The sequence below is a fragment of the Rattus norvegicus genome, chromosome 3 (genome assembly GCF_036323735.1).
Source record: "Rattus norvegicus strain BN/NHsdMcwi chromosome 3, GRCr8, whole genome shotgun sequence".
Taxonomy (NCBI): Eukaryota; Metazoa; Chordata; class Mammalia; order Rodentia; family Muridae; genus Rattus; species Rattus norvegicus.
In genome coordinates, this window is record NC_086021.1 from 160036050 (window position 1) to 160058914 (window position 22865).

Here is a 22865-nt window from a genome sequence, read left to right on the forward strand (position 1 = left end):
CACGCGCCTCAACGCCATCCAACCCACCCGGTGACGCAAAGTGCACGTAGGCGGAGACAGCTCCTCCCGATCGGCTAAGGTCTGGTTCCACGCGTTGAGGCTCTGTTGACGCGGACTGGCGCTGGAGAGCCAAGCGCTCGGTGTGTGGTCGCTGTCTGCCTCCAGGTACGCCACTACATGTCCTGAGGGGCCGAGGGCGCCGTGCAGGGTAAGCGGAGCCAGCGAAATGTGCTTGGCCCTGATGACTGACTACGGTTGGTCTCCCCACGCACGTGAGTGACGGGGTTCCCTGTGGTGCAGTTCCAAGTGCCTGACACCTCCCTGGGCCTGGAGACAGCTCCTGAGGGAGGCCTCAGGGTCACTTGCGCTCTCAGTCCACACAACTGGCTGTCTTTCTGTCCTGGATGCATGGCCCTCGCACATTTGCTGCATACTGTAGGACTCGTGAGCTACGCTATAGGCCAAGCAGCAGGGGTCTTTGCCCGTGTGCAACCCACAGCCCTGTGGCGTCCATTCATTCTGCTGGCCTGTGCTGACCCGCCCCCAGCAGAACCAAGCCCAGGCACCTCCCCTTCTGCACTGGACAGTCCAGCTGGGAGGCTCAGGAAACCGGGGAAACCCTGTGTTCTAGTTGTGCGGAAGGTGGGAACGGGGTGACAGCGAAGAGTTTGCCAGGGGTCAGGGTGGTTCTGCCTGAGTTTGTGTGTGGCCACAGGTGCTTAAGGTTAAAGGAGAGATGTAGACACCCAGAATGTAGGACAGAGAATCAGCGGAAACACATTTTTACTTTAAAAGCATCTGCAAGTGATCGGTTTTGGGACTACATTTCTGAGTAGGTCTCAGTGGACACAGCCCTTCACCCTGAGAGTCTATCCAAAGGAATCAGTCACCTGAAAATACCTGGGCCTTTTATGTCTCAGCAGTTCCTTATACCCCACAATCATGTGTGGTAAGGCTACACATCCTATATCACAGGGAGTGTATCAAACTCTCATAGCCAATGTAGGAAAATCTCAGGACACTGGGGAAGGAGATTCCCTGAGAGAGGTAGATGAATGTGATTACAGGGACTCTCATGGGGGTGTTGTAGAGAGCCATGGGGAGGGATCGAATAGCATTGAATAGGGATTTCCTTATTCCTGCTACCAGCTTTTTAACAATGCAGTTAGTCTTTGAAAAAATGCAGCAAGCATACAGGTAAATCTAAATATTGGGGTCCCCCCATCTCCTCCTGCCCTGGGAGAAATGTAGGCTAATATGGTTTGTATCGGAGTCCCTCCTAGAGCCTCATGGACAGAATCTGAGAGTTGCACGGCTCTCTGCGTACTTAATTCTGGAAGAGCCTATGTGCCCACGAGGCATGGGACCCTGCAGAAGAATCGGGAGGTAGTCTTCATGTATTTTCTTTTTCTTTCTACAACTACCAGGAGAAATATGTGATGCTTTGTTAACGTGCTTTATTTTTGGACACATATTTAGCATGCACAGCAGTCACTCGCAATCATGACTTGGTTCCTGTGTTTTAATGCAAACCTGAAGAAAAAAAAATCTGGCAGCTGCCAGTTCAAGTCAGACGGAGCATATTTCCAAGATATGGCTTCCCCTCCTCCCCTTCTAACACCACACCTACATTCTCTCACTCCAGTATCTACCTGACAGGAGGTGAACCTCTCCAAGCCACCTCTGTTTACCTCTACCTGGTGCTTCCTATTCCACTTCCTGCTTATTCTCCACTTGGCTTTACTTCAAGCTGCTGCTGCTGCTGCTGCTGCTGCTGCTGCTGCTGCTGCTGCTGCTGCTGCTGCAAAGGGTTCTGTAAAGTGCAAACTAAGGTTGGATCGTTCTCAGTGAGCTTTCTGGGAGTCTGATTAGCATACCACGGCTGCATGTTAGACATAGCTAGAGAAAAGTAATTAGTCCTTCCTGCAGGCTTCTCAGCTGTGGACAAACACTTCAACCTGACAATGGAGTAAAGTGTGCGTTTGGAGTTGAGCCTCTGAGACGTGTGTGTCCTGTGGACCAGTTTGTCTGGTTCTGGTCCTGTGCCCCTGGGATGTGATGTCGTGTGTGGGTTGTTCCTATCGTCCAAAGCTTGTTCATACGTAAATGGCAATGGTTGTGGGTCTGTGGATTCCTAAGTGCTGTCAGGTTGTCTAAAGCAGAATCTTGTATTTACAGGTTGGGTGTAGGGCGCTCGGAGCACAGGATGATGTTCAGGCTGGGGAAGGCAGTGGTAGTAGGATTTTAGCAGAGGCTTTGGGATAGGGTGAGAATTGGACAAAATTGGCCCAGTTGACGGCTGGACATTCTGGGAATGGATAATAGTATGGGCACAAAGGGTCTGGGACAGGTAGGAGCTGAGCTTTCAGGGCGAAAAGAAGCACTGTATTCTTGGGATGCTCGGGCAAGGATAAAAAGTGTGGCATGAGGTGCAAGTGCCAGGCCACCGCAGGGGGTGGATGAGGCGAGGTCATGAGAGCAGTGGGTAGCTCTTAAGTGCAGAGGAACCAAGTGAGGTCCAAAGTACAGCAGGAGCTGGGGTCTGGCAAGGGAGGCTTGCTCCTTGACATCTACCAAGAAAACCTTTCTGAGCCCTACATGTGGCAGGAATGGGGGAAAGTTTTGTATTCTTTTCTTGCCCCAGTTTGGGCCTCTTTCCTGGGCCTGGGCCCCAGAGGCAGCGTTCATATAACCTGGGCTGCTTGCCGTAGAGTGTTGAGTGTGACCAGAGATGGACCGAGGAAGGCCTGCTCTGTGTGCAATCTCATCCCACGTCTGTTTCACCTAGACCAGCTCAGGATGAGTTAGTGCCTCAGCCCGGGACCACTGTTCTCAAGCCGGGCAGCCACAGGGTCCTTCTGCCCATCGTTGTCCCTGGTTCCCATGGGATGTGTCCTCTGCCCATGTACAAAGCCTGTAGGACTTACGTTCTCCATGACCATTGGAGAACGTTGAATTCCAGATTCCATTGTAAGCTCTTTGATGGTCCTTCATGAACAGCTACCCATCCTGCAGAGGAGACCTTTGGAGGAATTAACCTGACCTAGTCACACCCTGCTGCTAGGTCCCACTTGTAGCCCCTACCACCAAGCCTCCTGCCCTCCCAGGATTAGCTGCCGCATTTCAATAACTGAATTGTACAAGGCTTGGAAAGACCAGCAGGAAGGGGCTTGCAACCCCATAAGAACAACAATGCCAACCAACCAGAGCTCCCAGAGACTAAATCACTACCCAAAGAGTACATATGGACTGACTCATGACTTTAGAGGCATGTGTAGCAGAGGATGGCCTTGTCGGGCACCAATGAAAGGAGAGGTACTTGGTCCTGCCAAGGCTGGATTCCCCCAGTGTAGGGGAATGTCAGGGTGGGGAGGTGGGAAGGGGTGGATGGCTGGAGAGGGGGAACAACCTCATAGAAGAAGTGGGGGGATGGGATAGGGGGTTTATGGATGGGAAACCAGGAAAGGGGATAACATTTGAAATGTAACTTTAAAAATATCTAATTAAAAAAAAGAAAAGAAAAGACCAGCAGACATCCCTTGAGGACAAGAGAAGCCTTGAGACCAGGCCCCTCACTTCTCATCTTTTTGAGACCAGGAGCTAAAAAAAAAAAAAAAAAAAAAAAATTGAATCCCCAAGGATGATGGTACTCACCTAGACTCCTGTCACTGAGAAGGCTGAGGCAGAAAGATTGAGGTTTGAGGCCAGCTTGGGCTACCTAGCAAGAACCTGTCTCAATAACCCTTCCCCAAAAATTGAAAATTATATTATAAAGATGAGTGAGTGATGTTGTTTCTAGTATATTGGACCAAAACTGATGGTATCAGCTTATTTTGCTACCTGGCTAGAGTTTTATAGGTCTCGAAAGTACCAGGCGCCATTTACCCCATGAGAGGAATGTTTCTTAGAAAGGAAAAGTGGTACCCACTAAACTTCCTGAGAAAGATCAGCTCCGTGTTTCATGCCTGTCTCAGGTTCACTGCAGTTGTTCTGGTGGCCGGTTTTAAGCTCCCGGGAAAGAAAATCCTGAAGGTTCAATCCCAGAGTAGAAGTGTGAGTAAAGATTGCCATGGACTTGTCACCTGGAATGGCCTGCGGACACTGGGTTCTTTGATACAAGCAGCAGCATGCTCCAGTGTGCTTTGCTTAGACATTTACCCAGTGTCCATGACCCTCAGTTCTGGATCATCCCTTCCAGAATCACTAAGAAAATCAAGAAAAGCCTCCGACTCCTGGGGAATGGGGTGCAGACCAGCATGGAGTTGCGTATTTTGTCCCCAGACCTAGGAACTCCTGACATACACTCTGGAGGCTGTAACACCGTAGGCTACAGCCTAATGTGATTTACCTAATTCTTCTCCTCTCAACCAGCACCGGCTACATAGTCCCTAGCAGACTGAGAAATGAGAAAAATACCAAACCATGGGACCTTGCGGATGACGAAGGTGGCGTATCCCCTGGGACTGTGCGTGGGCCTGTTCATCTATGTTGCCTATATCAAGTGGCACCGGGCCTCCGCCGCCCAGGCCTTCTTCACCATTGCTGGGGCTGCCTCAGGAGTGCGGTGGACCCAACAGGCCTTCAGCTCTCCAGACTCAGCCACACGTGGTCACGAGGTCTTCTATGGGATCATGTTTGATGCCGGGAGTACCGGCACCCGCATCCACGTCTTCCAGTTTGCCCGGCCACCTGGAGGTTTGTATGTGACTCTGAAGCAGGAGGTATGGGCACAGACACAGGATCTGCCTTCCCCGCTCTCAGGACAAGGCTCTTGAGAGTGTCTTACTTCAGAAGACAGTGTGTGGCTTGAGCCCTGCTCTAGAGTAATGTGGAAGGCGGCTAACATGAAATTATTAAGGCACTGGGGCAACACCCAGTGGGAGAAGTGCATGTAAGGCCCTGGGTGTGAGTACCAGACCACTTGAAAAAAAAAATCGCAGTTACTAAGAGATGCTTCTCAGTGGATACAAAGCCTGAGCCTCCAAAATCTCCAGGAGCCCAAGGCGGTGACTACCACTGATGGGGCGCTAAGACCCTACAGGGCATTTAGTAGCCAGTCCCCTCCCTATGTCCACAGCAGGCCTAGTTGCTGAACCTGTAATTTGGGCTATGTCATGTTGATGTTGGGAGATCTCAAGGCAGGAAACAACACCAGAGTCAGGCTCACAGAAGCCAGGAACCTATGCGGGTCAGAACAGTAGCAGAAGCCTGGGACTGAGGCTTGCAGGATCTGCTACTCTAGGTCCTATAGCACTAAGGGGTCTAGACCTCGGGCCCTACCAGCTTTGCTTCAGGAACGGGAACATTAGGCAGAAGGTGGTTCTTCGGTCCAGGATCCCTTGGCTGCCTGGGTCTTTGCTCAGCTCCCTTGTCTGTTGCCCTACAGTCTGCCCTCTTTGCACATCTGACCTTCAGTCAGTCAGCTTCCTGTCCTGCTTTGTTCCAGCCCCATATCCAGGTCCCTGGTAGCCAGACACCATCCTTGCATTAAGTGCCCTGTCAGCGGGAGACCCCGGCAACTCTTTCCAGAACTACAGTAGCCTGTTTTACTTCCTCTGATTTAATTATTGTATCTTTATGTGTCTCGGCCAGAACTCTGCGTAAAAAAAAAAAAAAAAAAAAAAAAAAAACAACTTTGTTGATGATAATTTAGATTTTAAAAGTCTGCACCCATTTAAGGTGTTACATCTTAACAGTTAAGCTGGGTGTGATGGCACATGCCTTTGATTTCCGTACAGGCAGAGGCAGGTGGATCTCTGTGAGTCCAAGGTCAGCCTGGTACACATGGTGAGTTCCAGGATAGCCAGGGATACGTACAGAGACCCTGTCTGAAAAACAACAGTAACAATTTAATATTGATTTTTGCTGACTGAAAAGCATACATGATGCTCTGCCCTTCTGTCAATTTGTCCCATTTGTCCATACTTTTATACTTACTGCAGTAGTTAAACATTAGACCCCAGATCTACTTACTCACCTCCAAATTGGTTTTGAAACCAGATGAAATGGGTAGTTGGGAGGGATTGCTCAGTGGTAGAACACCTTTCTAGCATGTCTGAGGCCCTGAGTCAATTTTTAGCATCAAATTTTAAAAAAATAATCTAAGTTTAAGGCAGTACTAACAATAATCTAGTGTTTGTCTTTAGAGAGAACAGACTTTTTGAAATGTTTTGTTCCTGCTTTCTTGGTCCTGTTTTTCCTTCCTCGGTCCTCAGATTCATATATTCATATTTTGGACTGGTGTCTTGAGTCACAGGATGCCTCTGCACACTTTTCTTGCTGCAATGTAGTCCATTCCTCCTAACATCACACCCTCAACTTCTTAAGAAGAAGAACAAACATTCAGAAGCTTGTTCAAGGCCCATATAAGGATAACATCTCATAATTATGGGCATCATCTTTATGTGACAGTTTAAGATCATTTATCTTGTTAAGTCAGCAAGAGTTAAAATTTAAGTAAGGTGTCCCCAGCTAAATTTGGGGTGTGAGTAGTTTGTCTGCGTTTTGCAGTACTGGAATCAACTCCAGGACCTCTAGCTTGCTAGGCAAACACACTCACCCAAGCCTACCTTTACACACATAGACACATACATGCACACGCATGTACGCACACACGTTTAATAAAAGAGAGCTCTGGTGTAGACTTTAGGTCTTTTACTCAACTAAGCTAGATTGTAGAATTTAAACAAAAATAATCCCTCTTAATTGCTCATCATGGTCAGGCCTCTGCTCTTAACATCAGCTAGTCTCTGTTGCATATCCTCATAACTCTTTGTATATATTTATAGTTCCAATTTTTAAATATGTTTTCCCTTTAGAAACTCCCACCTTGACCCACGAAACCTTCAAAGCTCTGAAGCCTGGGCTTTCTGCGTATGCCGATGATGTTGAAAAGGTAACCATCTTCTTTTATCTGTTTACCCTTCCAGTGCCCCCTAACAGACTTACTAGCTGGCCCCTCCTGAGCTGGATCAGTTGGCTATCCCCAGAGAGAAAGATATCTTCCTTACTGCCTGCAGGATAGAAAGGTAGAGAGAGGTACAGGTCTCACCCACCAGGGTAGTTTACATCATGAGGCCCTCCCCTAAGCCTTATGCAGTTCAGAAGCTCACATCCACGGACAGACAGAAGCATTATTTGTGGGGCTAGAGATGGCTCAGTGGTAAAGAGCACTGACTGTTCTTCCAAAGGACCCAGGTTCAATTCCCAGCACCTACATAACAGCTCATTACCACATGTAACTCCCAGTCCCAGGGAATCCATTGCCGCCTTCTGGCCTCTGTGGGCATGGCACACGCATGGTACACAGACACGCGTGCAGGCACAACACTCATACAAATAAAAATGTAAAATAAAATATAAAATATTTGTAATTGTCATGTAAGTTTTGTACAATATTCTGTGATACAGGGAGCTAGGGACAGAGCCCAGGGCTTCCCAAGACAGGCCAGTGCTGTGATACTGAGCTTCAACTCCCATAGTGCATTCGTAATTTTAATTTTTCTTTGCAGTTCCTCTGGTTGAAGGTATAACATTTACTAAAAATGTTAATGTTAAAACCGTTAGGCTAGGGCCAGCAGAGAGGCTAAGCTCAGTGGAGAGTGCTTGCCTAGTGTGCCTGATACCCTGGGCGTCATCTCCAATACCAGCCCCTCAAAAAATAAGTTCTAAATACAAAACACACATAATTTATGAAAGCCACATACCAAATAAATGAAATAGATTAAGTAAGTATAAAGCAGATTTCATTAAAGTGAAATAAGGATTGCTGTAAGTGTGTAGCATTGAGACTTCTGATGTCCTTAATGCTTTAATGTGCTGGCGTAGGTGAGCGGAGGACACTTGGCTTTCTTCTAAAGCAGAAACTGCTGTTCAGAGAATTCTGACCACCCTGTCATTCCTCTATCCCTTTCTTCTTTTAAAGGCTGCGTATGAAACCCAGGGCCTCTCATGTAAGCCACACCCTCGGCCCAGGCCCAGCGTTGCTCAGAGCACGAGCTATGGTCAGTCCTATCCACAGTTATAGCGTGGTTTCAGACAGGTTGTACAAGGCTTGGCTACAACGGAGGAATTAGTGACTCAAGGGTAGCCATCCAGTTAAAACAAATCGATTGTCATATGTTTAGATTCACTAACTAGGGAATTAAAAATCTGTAGATAGGTGACACACACTCAGTGGGACGAGTGCCCTGGCTGCCTCCAGTGCGTGCCCTGCTTTCTCACAGAGCCTTCAAGACCTGCTTTGTGTGTCCTTACACAAATATCTGAGACCTCTCCCTGTTTTTACTTTGCATACACAATCGAGAGGAACAGTCTGTCATCTGACACACACTCTGTCACCCACTTGCACAAGGTCCTCTTTGGGTGGATTTGTGAAGTCGGAGTTCTAGATAAAAAGAAAGCGAGTTTTCCCCTTGGACAGGCCTTACTGTTTACCCAGGTTTGCATCCGAGCTACCCTTTGAGCTTTCGGGCAGGTGGTGGGACCCCTCAATGAGGTCATTCACGGGGCTCTCAGTTCTCTGAGTGACCCTAATATTTGCTAGTTTCCCCATACTCGTGACATACAGGGACTCAGAACCCTGTGAAGTCACCCGGTGAGGAGTGGTGTCCCAGTTAGGGTCTCTGTTGCTTTGATGAACACCATGACCAGAAAGCAGGGGGGGAGGAAAGAGTTTATTGAGTTTGCACCTCCACATTGCAAGTCCTATCAGTGAAGGAAGCCAGAACAGGGACTCAAGCAAGGTAGGAGGAGCTAGAGGCAGGATCTGATGCAGAGGCCATGGCGAGGTGCTGTTTATTGGCTTCTTCTTCATGGCTTGCACATCCCCAGGACAGCCAAACCGGGGATGGCACCACCACCCAATGGGCTAGGCCTTCCCCCATCAACCACTAGTTAAGAAAACACCCTACAGTCGAATCGTATGGAGACATGTTCTTAATTGAAAACTCTAACTTTTGTCATGTTGACACAAAACTAACTAGCACAGGTGGCAACAGACCTGGCATTAATCTTACTCAGAAAGCATGGGAGTTATATAAAAGGAGGCTCGGCCCATGACTCTTGACCTGTCTTCACATACCATAGTCTATGCCAGGGGCTGTCCTCCATGTTCTGGCCCTTGTGTTCTCACATCTGGCCAGTGCAGCTTGGTGCAGTGCTCCTGCTGTTTTTTGAACATTAGAGAAAGGGGTCAGGAGGTAGGTATGTGGGTAAACGCACTGGCTTCACATGCCTGCTGACCTGAGTTGCAGTCCCAGAACTCACGTGAAAAGCCCAGTGTGGTGGGTCACACGGCTTGTATAAGACATGCCATAGCAGAAACTAGAGAGACCCCGCCTACACAGGGTGGAAGGTGAGAACTGACGAGAACTGACTCCTGGAGTTTGTCCTCTGACGTCTCCCAAATTTAATTCTTAAGTTAGATAATATTTAAATATGGACTTTAACATGGTGGTACCAGACAGTGTGTATAACAACCTTGCTTTGCCTTCACAACATCCACAGAGCGCCCAAGGGATCCAGGAGCTTCTGAATGTCGCCAAGCAACACATTCCATACGACTTCTGGAAGGCCACCCCTCTGGTTCTCAAGGCCACAGCTGGTCTGCGCCTGCTGCCGGGAGAAAAGGCTCAGAAGTTGCTGCAAAAGGTAGGTTTAGCTGTCCCCCCAACTGGAAGGTGGCTAAGGGTCACTAAACACACTGGCCATACTGGGCATGATGGTGACATCTGTCACCCCAGCACCTAGGTGGCCAGCGAGGTCGTAAGCCAGAGGCCTTTATGAGCTGCATAGTGAGACAACGTCTCGGAACAAAGTAGCCACTAACCTTCCAGTTCGTGTCAAGCAGGCATGACATAGAAGAGAAAACCATTGGAATTTTCACAGTATCACCTCAGGAATCTTCTTTGTGACATTTAAGAAAATGACTTTGTATTAAAATGTGTGCTTCTGAAGGGTGGGCCCCCCAAGTGCGCAAGCTGGGCTGGTGTCTTAGCTGAGCTCGGTTGTGAGTACCCAAGAGACCCTCAGCCTCTTCCCCAGTCCTAGAGCTCCTTGGGGACACTTTGCATTTATACTAGGGCTGCATCCTCGTCCCCAGAATGTATTTCTAATTTTCTTCCCATCTGCCAAGTTTGGGAAGATAAAGTCTCCCGGAGTCAACTTCTAGATTATTCTTCTACTGTTTGTATACAAGATGGTATTCCTTCGTAGGCCCCAGGGGATGCAGGGGTGACCAGGCACACCGAAGTCTCCTGTCCTGGGACTCCTTAGAAAGTAAAGAAGCAAACCCAATGCTCGCACCCCTCCTTCCTCCTCAGGCTCTGACGGCCATGTCCCTGGATAGTGCTCCTGCCTATATATGTGCAGACCGTATGATTGGTTCCCCAGGCTCAAGGCCCGCCTCATAGAACTTTTGTCCTTCATGTCCCCACCCAAAGCCAGGCAACATTTGGGGACTCGGCAGCCTCAGTGCATGCCAACTCTGTCTAGGCTGTCTTTTCTCTCACTATCCCCACCAGTTAGAGGTGAAGTACCCGGAGTGTCCTAGGGATGTCAGCCAGGGACACCTCTATGTATAGATGACAGCAGAAGCTGGAAACGGTGTAAGCGTTGCTTCGCAGAACCTCAAGGGTTCTGTCACAGCCAGCTGAAGAAAAGTTTCCTTGGAAACTTGTGATCTTAATTCTGCCATGGTTTGGGGTAGAGGGTGAGATACTCACTGTGTAGACCAAGCCGACCTCCAACTCCAGATCTCCTGCCTTCCAAGTTCTGGAGGTACGAGTGAAGTTCATAGAGCTATAACTCCACGCTGGGCTAAGAAATGTTTCTTTTCATGTGTAGGTGAAGGAGGTGTTTAAGGCATCACCCTTCCTTGTAGGGGATGACTGTGTTTCCATCATGAATGGCACAGATGAAGGTAGGGTTGACAAATGAGCATCTCATCAATGCATGGCCCAGTCAGACTATGCTGCTGCTGCAGCTGCTGCTGCTGCTGGTGATGATGATGATGGTGATGGTGGCGGTGGTGATGATGGTGATGATGGTGATGGTGATGATGATGGTGATGGTGGTGATGGTGATGATGATGGTGGTGATGATGGTGGTGGTGGTGGTAATGATGATGGTGGTGGTGGTGATGATGGTGATGATGGTGGTGGTGATGATGATGGTAGTGGTGGTGATGATGGTGATGATGGTGGTGGTGATAATGATGGTGGTGGTGGTGATGATGGTGATGGTGGTGATGGTGATGATGATGGTGGTGATAATGATGGTGGTGATGATGATGGTGTTGGTGGTAGTGATGATGATGGACTCCAGGCCTGAAGGCACTGTCTTAGCCCAAGCTATGGTCTTGTGCACAGTTTTGTTGTTAGAGACAAGTTCTTTTCTTGACCAGCACCAAACCTGGTACAGAAGAAGACTTTGAAAGCATCATGTTTTAGGCTTAAGGGCATTTAAAGAACACCAGTTGCTGCCATGCTGGGAATATTGTGGTTCTATAACTCATTCCCAAACGGACACTTGCGTTCATCCCTGGCTGAGGAAATGACCTTAAGAGTGTGCTTGTGTGGAGGGCAGAGGGAACCTGGGATTCTTTTCCTGCCTCCTTCAAAAGTGGAAGCTGGTGACAAAATCCTGGAAGAGACATGGCGTTTGGCAGTGTGTTCTAAGGGTCCTGTGTGTGCCCAGAGGCCTTAGGTTCTTGGCTGGGGTAGCAAACAGTGCCCACCATGCCCCTGGAATCTGGAAATGGGTAGCAGCCCCATGTGTCAGGAATTAAAACGGGGTCTGGAGAGAGGGCTCAGCTGAGCACTGGCTGCTCTTGCAGAAGACCCAAGTTCGGTTCCCACCTTCCACATGGTGGCTCACAACCATCTACAACTCTAGTCCCGGGGCTTTAACCCCTCTTCCGGCCTTCCTGGGTATTAGGCACACACAAAGCCCACAGAACTACATGCAAGTAAAACACCACACGCACAAAGTACAACTCAAAATCTTTCTTTGAAAGGAATTAAAATGCCCGTGCCATTCTCTTCCAGGTGTTTCGGCTTGGATCACTGTCAACTTCCTGACAGGTGCGTGCCTACAGATGGAAAAGGCTAATGGGTCACCGTCCCTAGGAAAGGAGTGACTGCCGGCCGGGCTTCCTGGAGTGCACAGGCCCCATTACCGTAACGCCCAGATTCAGTGTTGCTGGCTTGGAGGCAGACTGGGGTGGCGGCATGTCCACACAGGTCAGGCAGAGTCAGTCCATATGTGTTTGTAGCTCCTTACTTTGTCTGCTCTTCTCTCAGCCCAACAGCCACTGGAGCTTTGACCTGTAGTCAAAGGGAAGCAGTGAATAAAACCTAGTCAGGGGCTGGAGAGATGGCCAGGGGTTAAGAGCACTGTCTGCTCTTCCAGAGGTCTTGAGTTCAATTCCCAGCAACCACATGGTGGCTGACGACCATCAATAGTGGGATCCGATGCCCTCTTCTGGCACTCAGGTGTAAGGTGTACATGCAGATAAAGTACTCAAATACATAAAATAAACCTTTTTTAAAAACATAGATTAAAAATAAACTAGTTGGGATTGGGGATTTAGCTCAGTGGTAGAGCACTTGCCTAGCAAGCGCAAGGCCCTGGGTTCGGTCCCCAGCTCCAAAAAAAAAGAAAAAAACAAAAAACAAAAAACAAACAAACAAACAAAAAAGACTAGTCAGGTCTTAAAATACTGGATATGGTGTGCATGCTGATCAGCTCTGGCAGAAGCACCTGCCCGTGGAATGTGAGGAGACACTTGCAGATTGCTCTCAGCATGGCCCCTTTACTGGAGAAGGGCAGTGTGTCCATATGTAGGAGGATGAATATGAGGGCCACCAATGTCAGCATAAAGATGCTGGCGGATAGGTTAGGGCCGTCTACTTCAGTTGCTTTCGGAGTACTGAGTCTGGGATGGGGCTGGCCAAAGAGGATGCCTCGCAGACAGGAACTGTGTCAGAATAGCAACGTCAGTGTTTCTGGGCCGGTGGCACAGCCTTGTCAGAAGTGTCAGGGTTTCTCTCAGTGGTCGGTGTAATTCTGTCATTCTCACCACAGCCACGGCTGCCAGAGCCATGGCTCTTGGGTACCTTAAGTTGCCATTTTCTAAGTAGTTGCAGCAGCTTCTCTGCCCCCCTCACCTCCCTGCCCCACACAGAAGGGCTTCTGACCTCTCTTTGATCTTCCTGGTGTCCTCATATCCTTCCTAACGTGACTGCACTATCTATGCCTCTACCTGCTGTGATCTAGGCAGTCTGAAGACCCCAGGAAGCAGCAGTGTGGGCATGCTGGACTTGGGCGGAGGATCCACTCAGATCACCTTCCTCCCACGTGTCGAGGTAACCAGCCCTGCCTGCCTCACCAGGTGTGTGCATCACTGTCAGGGGAGCTGCAGTCACGCAGAGGAGACCCCCTCAGAGAAGGCCCCTCGGGCCCTGGAAGGCACTCTGCCCCTCCGAGTTCTCTCACAGATAACGGCTTAGACTTTTAACTCTCCTACTAAAAACCAAACTAGAAACCTGCTCTTCAGTGAGGTGAAACCAGGTGATGACTAGTGTTGGGCTAGAGACAAGATACCTCTCATCCTCCGCAAAGTTCCAGGAGCCAGAGCAGACAGTGTGGCTCATAGGTGGGAGGGAGGTCAGCCTTCTTCAAGATCAACATTCTAAATGAGATTTTAAAAAAGGCAACTTGCATCTCATGCCATCTATTTTAAATACCTCTCTTCTCACCCACATCTTGTTTCCAGTGTAACAACACTATGTAAATATATTTGTACACCTAGAAACTGAAGCTCTGGTCCTATTCACTTTTTAGAGACAGTTGCTTATCTCGCCTGATTGGACTATGTGTGTTAGAAGAGGCAAGATGCAGCTGGTCTTGTGCTGTACATCTGTAACCCCAGGCCTAGGGAGACTGAGGTTGGAGGGTTAGCCTGGGCAAGATAACAGGACCTTACCTCAAAATGAAGACGGTGATGATGGTGGTGATGGTGATAGTGATGATAAATGCTAGAGATGTTGCTCACTGGCCAAGTACTTAGAACCAAAAGCCCTGGTTTGATCCCTAATATGGGAAGGAATACAAACAAAAGCTTTTCTAAGGGAAAACACTCACCCTGGATGGATTTGTTTTTTACTCCTTACTCCTCGTTGTTTCATAAGTCAAAAACGTAGTGGAAAACGCATTAAGTGTCCCTGTTCTTCCAAATGATTCTGGGAGGAGGGCATGGTGTTCTCCCATACAGGGGCAACAGCAGCTTCATGTTCTTCCTCAGGGTACCCTGCAGGCCTCCCCACCCGGCCACCTGACAGCGCTGCAGATGTTTAACAGGACTTTCAAGCTGTATTCCTACAGGTGAGTTTGCGCACCCCTGGTGTACCACCCATTGATGCCTCATGGTGGGATCCTTTCCCCACGGAGATGCCAGGACCCAGAATCTCTTGTGCCAAGAGACCCCCTGGGCCCTTCTTGTCCTGCCTCCCTCGATTCTCATACATGCTCTATGTAAAATTCACTGTAAAATCGCATTCTTCTTTGGTGCTTATCTTGTTCTACTTTGAAGGGAGGCTTGGGAAAGACTAACAGGTGAGGCGTGGGCTGCCCCTGGCCACATGGCACTTGGAGTAGGTTTTCTTACACCTCATAAAACGAATGGAATCTGCCTCCTTCACCGCCGTGTGTACAGATTCCATAAGAGCTCAAGGCAGGCTCTCAGTTCAATTAATGTTTCAGCCACAGGGCTCACAAGAAAAGCAAGGAAACTTACATTGAGCCCAGGCAGGAGCGTGTGTGGCCCAGCCTAACCAGGATTTGTCTCCACAGCTACCTGGGGCTGGGACTGATGTCGGCACGACTGGCTATCTTGGGTGGTGTGGAGGGGAAACCTGGTGAGTAGAACATTTGCTCTAGGCTCTCCCTCCTCTCAGTGCCTCTCTTCCTCCTGTTTCTCCTCCTCTCCCTCCTGTTTCTCCTCCTCTTCTTCCTCCTCTTCCCTCCCCTTCCTCTTCGTCCTCCTTGCCTTCCTCCTGCACTACACAGCAACGTGTCAGCCATTGGCCACCCAGTCAGCTGGGGTGGAATAGATCCAGACTTGTCACAACGCTAAGATAGGATATGAGTGGCGTGTTTTACCTTTGACCATTCCTCTAAGTTACCATTCTTGAAAGAGATACTAGTGGGTTGCTAGAGAGATGGCACAATGGTTAAGAGCTCTGGCTATTCTTCAAGAGGACCCAGGTTCTATTCCCAGCACCCACATGGGAGTTCACAACTATAACTCTGGCCCCAAGGCATCGGACACCCTCTTCTAGCCCCCGCAGATACTGCACATGTGTGGCACACCCACATATATGCAGGCAAAACACCTATGTACAAAAAATAAAGGGAAACTTTTTGGTTAAAAGTGGGAGAGATGGGGTTGGGGATTTAGCTCAGTGGTAGAGTGCTTGCCTAGCAAGTGCAAGGCCCTGGGTTCGGTCCCCAGCTCCGAAAAAAAGAAAAGAAAAAAAAATGGGAGAGATACTAGGGGAATAATTTCTGAACCATGTCACCTGCGTTTGGAATCACCTCACGTGTTAGCTTTCTGTCCACTTGACAGTAGCTGAGAGGAATGATGCCAAGAAAGAAGAGTTTGACTTAAGTTCATGGTCACTTATTTAGGTTGCCTTTGGGCCTTTAGTAAATCAGGATATCACGAAGGGAGCATGTGGCAGGGGATACTGTTCACCTGCTGGTGTCAGGAAGCAGAGAATGAAAGAGACCCCAGGATTCCTTAATGTAAATGCCCCGATGACCTAACTCCCCCTGGGACCCACCTACTGTGTTCTCACCCCAGCTCAGTAGTGCTGAAGGCTGGGAACAAGCTTCCAGCGCATAGCGTCTGGGCCTAGATCATGCTGTGGAGCACGATTCACTCTGTGGCTTGGTGACACCTGGTCAGCCATCTGTAAAATCGGGCTGCATTAGTCTCCTCCCAGTAGGGTCGTTGTGGTAAGTGATGGAGTAGCACTTGGCCCAGTGTCTGGAACCCCAGATGCCCGGGGGACATGAGATGCTTCGTTTCACCCGGGCCACAGTCATGTTCCCGGGCAAGCATGATTGGCTGGCTGTCACAGAGCGGGGCTTTTCTCCAGCTCCTAGATTGTCCTAGGAGAATAGGTCTCATTGCACCCCAGCATCCTATCCTGTCTGTCTGTTCCAACCTAAAGCTCCTTTTAATGGTGACACAGTTTCCCTCTCATCTTCATGGTCCTCTCTATTTCAGCTGAGGATGACAAGGAACTGGTCAGCCCCTGTCTGTCTCCCCGGTTCAGAGGAAAGTGGGAGCATGCGGAGGTCACCTATAGAATTTCAGGACAGAAGGCAGGTAGGTGGCATTGCTCTTCAGATTCATGAGGGGCAGTGGTAGTCTGCTTCCCCCTGTTCCTCTTCCAGATACCTGTAAGAAGCAGACACCAACACAGACAAGGCAGTAGCTTTCCCAAGTGCAGACAACCAAGGGCTGTGGCAAGATTGTGAAGGCTTTTATGGAAAGCTGGGGCCTCCTCAGGCTACCTCCCTCTACGGGGTCTCTACACAAAGTCTCCTTGTCTGTCACCAAACACTTCTATCCAAAGAGCCCAGTTTCTGAACAGACCTCCAGTGGGGGAGGAACTAGCTGTCATGGGACCTGAGATAAATAGTCACATTTGGGCTTCTAGCCCAGAAGCTCTGCTCTGGCCAGTTCTATGCAGAGAGAAATGAAGGCTGCCTCCTGCCAACAGTCCAGGATACACAGCAGCCCCCACCACCCTGTCACTGGCCTTCATCCTGCTCTTTGCTACTCTGAGTCCTTTGACTTTCTTCAAGGAGAAATGCTGGGATGGTTCTCAGGCTAGACACCAAACATGTGGCATATCTGCCCTTGGCTGTGGTGTGGTCATCGTGGATCAACTGTCAGTTTTGCAGGACTAACCTGTTCCTCATAGAGGGTTGCACTTGAGGAAGGTGCAGCCTTATGTTGGTGTCTGTCTGGAAAAGGAATGGGGAAGGACAGGTCTTGCCACCACAGTATCTGCTTTCTGATAGGAGGAATTAGACAAGGAAACAAGGACCTTGAAGCCAAAATGACCTGGCATGGGTGAGGCCTGGCAGATGGCAGTGTTAACCAGGAAGGCCCATGCATGGCATTTGGGCCAGGGTGTGAAGAGATGGCATCAAGATGCCCATAGCTAAACAATGTTCACTCAAGGAAGCAGAGCATGCAACAGGTGGAACTCTGTTCCAGTGAGCAGTGAGGTAGTGAACAAGGAGGTAGTGTGGCCGATCTAACCAAGGTCAGAGAGAGCAAATGGAGTCTGGGAGCTGAGATTATAGCTCTGTAGCCCATGGGGAATCACTGGAGAGGAGAGGAAGACTGGTCAAAGCCAGTCTGAGGCAGGGTCATTAAAGCACCCATTGGATGATCACGGAAGTTGAGTGATCTCCGGAGCCTATCAACTTCTGGGCTTTCTGCCATCCAGGTACATGGCCTGGCAGATGGCCCATGGCTACTTCCTGGTTTGTGAGGTAGGGAGGTTGCGGTTGTGTGGCTACGTTGAAGGTCCATGCAAGCCGCTGAATTGACAAGTATGGAGTGAAAAACACCCATGTCCTAAATGTAGAGGGTCACCCAGAGCCAGGCAACACACCAGTGTCTACAGGATCCTCTTGATGAGGGCTGTTCCCTGCCTGAGGACTTGTAAGTGCCTGGAAAGTGCCTCCTAGGAGCAGTGTGTCCTGCGTGCCTCGGGCTTGCTAATGTTAGCCCTGTGCTTTCTCTTTGTCCTTTACAGTGGGCCTCTACGAGCTGTGTGCCAGCAGGGTATCAGAAGTCCTCCGCAATAAAGTACACAGGACAGAAGAGGCGCAGCACGTGGACTTCTATGCGTTTTCCTACTACTACGACCTTGCTGCCAGCTTTGGCCTTATAGGTAAGGGGCAGGCCAATCTGAGCAGCAGGCCACTGCTAGCCGGTAGTGGCTTTGTTGGTTGGTATGTGTGGAGTGAGTGGCTTAGGAGGCAAGGTGACAGAGAGGCAGGAAGGGACAATCTCCTTCTCACAGGGAAGCTGGTTCCTCTGAGGCAGTAGTGAAGTGGAAACTGCCTGCTGCTGATACAGGTCCTGTTAGAGGTAGGGGCTGTTCTGCATCACTCCCCGTGTTTACCACCGGCCGTGCCCTGTAGCCTCAGCTTGAGAGCAACTTGGGATGGGGAACCCCGTGAAGGGCTCACCTTGGTCTAAAGAGCCAGAGCAGAGTAGCAGTAAACCAGCGGGGTTTGTTGAGGGTCACAGTGGCCAGACTGTGAAGGGTGCAAAGCTACCTTGGTAATTAAAAAAGTTTTCTTTTTTTAAAAATTATTTAGGGGGTTGGGGATTTGGCTCAGTGGTAGAGCGCTTGCCTAGCAAGCGCAAGGCCCTAGGTTCGGTCCCCAGCTCCAAAAAAAAGAAAAGAAAAAAAATTATTTAGATTAAATACCTATACCTTTCATACATATAGGTGGATATATATGTTTTGCCCACAAGTATAAATGTACCATATAGCCTACGGAGGCCAGAAAAGGCCACACAGCATGGATACTGGGAACCAAATCCTCTGTGAGAACAACAAGCAATCTAAATCTCTGAAAGCTGTCTCCCCTGTGTGTGTGTACGTGTGTGTGTGTGCGCACGCACGCGCGCATGTGTTGTCTGTACATATTTATATGCACCACATATGTGCCTGGTCCATGGAAGCCAGAAGATAGCATTGGATCCCCTAGAACTGAGATACAGACGATTGTGAGCTGCCACGTGGGTGCTAGAGTCAAACCTTGGGCCTCTGGAAGAACAGCCAGTGCACCTACCTGCTGAGCGTTTCCTTAAAGAATCAATCGAGGCAGTCAAGATGCACTGGCTAGGGTAGTGCGTGTTGATTTTGCTTCCTGGAAGCAGGAGATTCCCATGGTCTTTCTTCTGGCTCCAGGGCGGGTGCAGAGAGTGGCCAGGCCCAGGCGGCGATGGCGTGTTAAGGCGGAGGCACCATGCTCCAAGACAGCTCAGTTTAATTTAGTGGCTCCAGAGCTGGAGCAGGGGACACTCACTTGCATACTCCTGACCACACCAAAGCTATGGGCATTTCAGTGCAGGGCTCCCCACTCCAGCTTAGCTTTGCAGCCTTCTGAGGGTGGGGGTCCTGCCTTGGGACCAGTTCTGTGAGGCCCTTGCCTTGCTTTCCTACGAATAACTTCAGCTACATATGTGGCTGCTCTGATGAAGGAAGATAACCCTACAGTCACATGCCACCGCTTACCACAGGCTGTCCTTACCAAGAGGCAGACATCTCATCTAGGCTGTCCTTGGGAGCTATAGGGCCATCCGAACATGATCCCACTGGCTGTCATGGTCACACTGGACTTTGAAAGAGTTTAGACTGCCCATGACAGTGACACGTAAGTAACTCAGAGCCTCCAGAGTCCAGAGAAGTTCACTCTCTCCCTGATGCAGCAGTCTCCTTCCCAGTTGAGAAATTTACATCAGGAATTCTTCTGATGAGCCCAGAGCGAACTCAGGAGGCTTTTCTGCTCTGTGCTTCCCCTGTTGCTAGTTTCAAGCACTTGCTTTTTCCTGGGGCCCAGACATACTGGTAAGGCTCCTTGGGGGACACTGCAGAGTGAGGGATAAGGTGGTCCTCCTTAGCCCCCTATCCTGGATGGTCCTTGAAGTCAGAAGTGAAGGCCTCTAAGAAAGACCCATGTCTGCATGTTTGTGTGTGCCATGGAGTTCCTTGTATGGGGTCGCCATGTACCAGCCTGGGACATCAGTGACATCTCGAGGTTCTAACATGTTCCTGCTAACTGGGGGTCCATGTTATCCAACAGATGCAGAGAAAGGAGGCAGCCTTGTAGTTGGAGACTTTGAGATAGCAGCCAAGTATGGTGAGTAGTGCTGTAATTGTCAGGGTGACAGGCAAAGGGCTTGTGGGAGCAGAAACCCCATTTGCTAGAGATGGGCACAAGGCCTAGAATCGTTAAGTTTGGTACCTTGTTCTGTCCAGTGGACAGGACTGGGAAGTGCGTAAGGGCAGGGTGCAGAGTGTACTAGGGTTACCTAAGGCCCAAATCCAAGATGCTGCCTTCTGGTGGAAGGTATCCCCAGATGTGAAAGGCCCAGTGCCTGTACTCGCTCTCCTTCCTCACCCTTTCTGTACCTGTTCTGTGTCACGTCACCCTATGTCTCCACATTCTGCCCTTCTGCTTGCTGCTCCCAGTTTGCAGTTGAAGGCTCTGAAGCTTTGCAGCTTTCTCCACAGGAAGTTTTCTTTTCCTCCCTCCTCCCATCACTTCTTGGCTTTCCTCAGACTTTGGGTGTCTAGGTGGATTTGCCCCTCTATCAAGAATAGATTCTGGAAACTATAGAAATGTTTTGAGAGTGTTTGCTGCACAAGCATGAGAATCTGAACTCAGATACCCAGAACCCACATAAGAGGCTGGGTGTGGTTGCCGATGTTTGCAAAGCCCAGGCTGAGCGGGAGAAGACAGAGAACCAGCCCCAGGTTCAAGGGAATAAGGCAGAGAGTGTGATGCAGGAGAACAGCGTTCTCCTCTGTCTTCTATGCCCACACAAGGGCACACACACAAGAACAGATTTGGAATTAGCTTCATTGTCGTTATTGGAAAGCTTGATTCTAGGTATGTTGACACCCAGAAAGTGTCATGCATCTCAAATACAGAGATGTGGCCAGGAGATGGGGTTCCACTGTGAGCCCAAGGTAAGACATTCCAGACGCTCTAGGTCCTTGTGCCGGCCTCGTCCTCCTCGAGGTTGAGGCTGGCCCCCTGCCTGCCAGGGGGATGACTCCCCTAGAGGTTGACAGTAAGCTAAACGTGAAGAGCACTGGGCGGCGGTGGCGCACACCTTTTCCTAGCACTTAGAAGACAGAGTCAGAGACAGGCAGACCAGCCCTGTCTACAAAATGAGTTCCCGGAAAGCCAGGGCTATGCAGAGAAGCCCTCAGAGAAATAAATAATAATAATAAAGAAGTGAAGGGCAGCACCCACAGCAGCTGGGGACAGGGTTGCTGCTCCATCCCAACTAGAGGTTGTTTAGAACGTGACAGAATCGGCCTCTCTCACAGTCTGCCGCACTCTGGAGACACAGCCTCCAAGCAGCCCCTTTGCTTGCATGGACCTCACCTACATCAGCCTCCTGCTCCACGAGTTTGGTTTTCCCGGGGACAAGGTACTGAAGGTAAGCATTGCATACGGGTGCCGCCTTCTCCTTGTGGGGAGGGTGCCGGGAACTATTGACCCTACTGTTTGAATTTTTATCTCTTGCTCCCATCCCTACCTTTAAGAAACACCCCAGTGAGCCTCCTCAGCCACAGTCTTTTCTGCAGACACCACCCAGCCTCTGCAGCTCAGGCTTGTGACATTCTCTCCTTTCCTTTGTCTTTTCAAGCTGGCTCGGAAAATTGACAATGTTGAAACCAGCTGGGCTCTGGGGGCTATTTTTCATTACATCGACTCCCTGAAGAGACAGAAGGTTCCTGCCTTGTAGCAGCCTCGAACTAGTCCCCACCCTAGCCAGATTTCCGAGGCTCCCAACTCCACGGACCCCTCTATCTTGGAAGTGACACCATCCTTGAGGAGCCTGCATCTGGTTGAGACCCGCCTCTGTGCCTGCAGTGTCATCTCCTGCAGATTTGCCTGGGACATGACCCATGTACTGGCTCTGCTACACCACACTAGCTGGGGCAGGGCCAGGGTAGGAATGCTGCCTGGCCTGAGGCCATCTCCCTGTCTTACCCCCAAATGGGCGGGGAGCCAGCTGGGGCCCAGGGCACATGCTAAGGTAGAGACGCAGCCCTGCTCTTATCCCGTCCGTGTGCAGGATTGTGGCTGCTTTTGTGTGTTTCTGTGACTTGAGTCTTGTTTTGTCTCCCAGCCCCCGTTCCCTCATGAGTTGGGCCTCTCTGCCTTCCCAGAGTTTGGCGAGATGAAGTAACTGGCCCAAACGCAGTGCAAGGGGAGCACATTTTGAGTGTGGCCATCTCTTCCTCGGGATAGACGTGAAGTTACCTGGAGGTTTGCTGTCCCACCTTTGGATGGTATAGCATTCATTGATGTGGGGACATTGAGTAGGAAGGAGATGGGGCAGTGCCTCTTTATAGACCTTTGCAGAGCATGTGGGTGTGAGCAGAGCTATGAGAATGTTCAGGGCTGCGTGCTCAAGTACTACCTTGCAAGCTGTGAGCGCTGTACGTTAAAACTGAGCCCCTCTTCTGGACACAGCGGTGTCCCCGTGAATGTATTACTGCTATGAGCCACTTGCAGACCAGTGGGGCAGGTTAGAAAGCTCAGCCCTAGAACCAGACTACCCCTCACCCCACCCTCCTTACTCGGCTGCAGCTGGCTTCCCCGTGGTCCCCTCAGTGAATGTACAGTTCATAGAGTAAGCTGAGCCACCACCGTTCAACTCCAAATAAAGGTTTACAAGGGTTTCTCTCTCTTGCCTCCTTAGTGAGCACCCAGCGTTTAAAACCTGCCCGAGTGGGACAACAGGTGGTAGAAACCCAGCAGCAGTGGCAGCGGCAGCGGCCAGAGGCCCGGGCTGTTTCAGGGTTCGGGGCTCCCTGTCCCAGCTCTATTGAGCTCCTCCCTCTCCTGAGACATGGCTAACAGTTTGGCTAGGGACAACTCTGGGTACATCACCTCCAGGTCACTCTGTGCTCAACAGTGGTCTAGTTTGATTCTGCATGGTTCCAAAGGTGCCACATACCAGGAAAAAGACAGTGGGCCCACTGATGCCCCAGATGCTCACAGCCACCAAGACTGTG

General features: G+C 49.9%; 1 protein-coding gene and 1 long non-coding RNA gene across 6 annotated transcripts in view; one reads left to right on the top strand and one right to left on the bottom strand.

Annotated features, from left to right (window-relative positions):
• Positions 1-160, bottom strand: part of LOC108350499 (uncharacterized) — a 38137-nt gene extending 37977 nt beyond the window's left edge. For both annotated transcript variants that reach the window (XR_005502642.2, XR_001837322.3), the window contains exon 1: positions 28-160. This is a non-coding gene — a long non-coding RNA (uncharacterized LOC108350499). The remainder of the gene's footprint in view (positions 1-27) is intronic.
• Entpd6 (ectonucleoside triphosphate diphosphohydrolase 6) lies at positions 6-22531 on the top strand. 4 transcript variants are annotated; one of them, XM_006235218.5, is made up of 14 exons: positions 69-208; positions 4372-4695; positions 6819-6895; positions 9508-9651; positions 10846-10921; positions 12048-12083; positions 13279-13367; positions 14306-14385; positions 14854-14918; positions 16295-16396; positions 17844-17981; positions 19909-19965; positions 21165-21277; positions 21488-22529. In XM_006235218.5, the coding sequence occupies exons 2-14, from the start codon at positions 4404-4406 to the stop codon at positions 21584-21586; spliced, it is 1368 nt and encodes a 455-aa protein (XP_006235280.1). In that variant the 5' UTR covers positions 69-208; positions 4372-4403; the 3' UTR covers positions 21587-22529. The 4 variants fall into 4 exon arrangements, 3 of the variants coding, with proteins under 3 accessions (XP_063140810.1, XP_006235280.1, NP_445950.1); NM_053498.1 differs by having other exon boundaries at positions 70-165; positions 21488-22531; XM_063284740.1 differs by lacking the exons at positions 4372-4695; positions 10846-10921 and having other exon boundaries at positions 36-165; positions 13279-13393.
• Positions 22532-22865: the final 334 nt, after the last annotated feature.

What these genes read in the sequence shown, in the direction of transcription:
- Entpd6 (XM_006235218.5), top strand. Translation starts at nt 4,404, where the DNA reads ATGAGAAAAATACCAAACCATGGGACCTTGCGGATGACGAAGGTGGCG. An exon ending in ATGCCGATGATGTTGAAAAG is followed by an intron (nt 6,896 to 9,507) that starts GTAACCATCTTC and finishes CAACATCCACAG; the next exon opens with AGCGCCCAAGGGATCCAGGA. An exon ending in TGGTGTGGAGGGGAAACCTG is followed by an intron (nt 14,919 to 16,294) that starts GTGAGTAGAACA and finishes TCTCTATTTCAG; the next exon opens with CTGAGGATGACAAGGAACTG.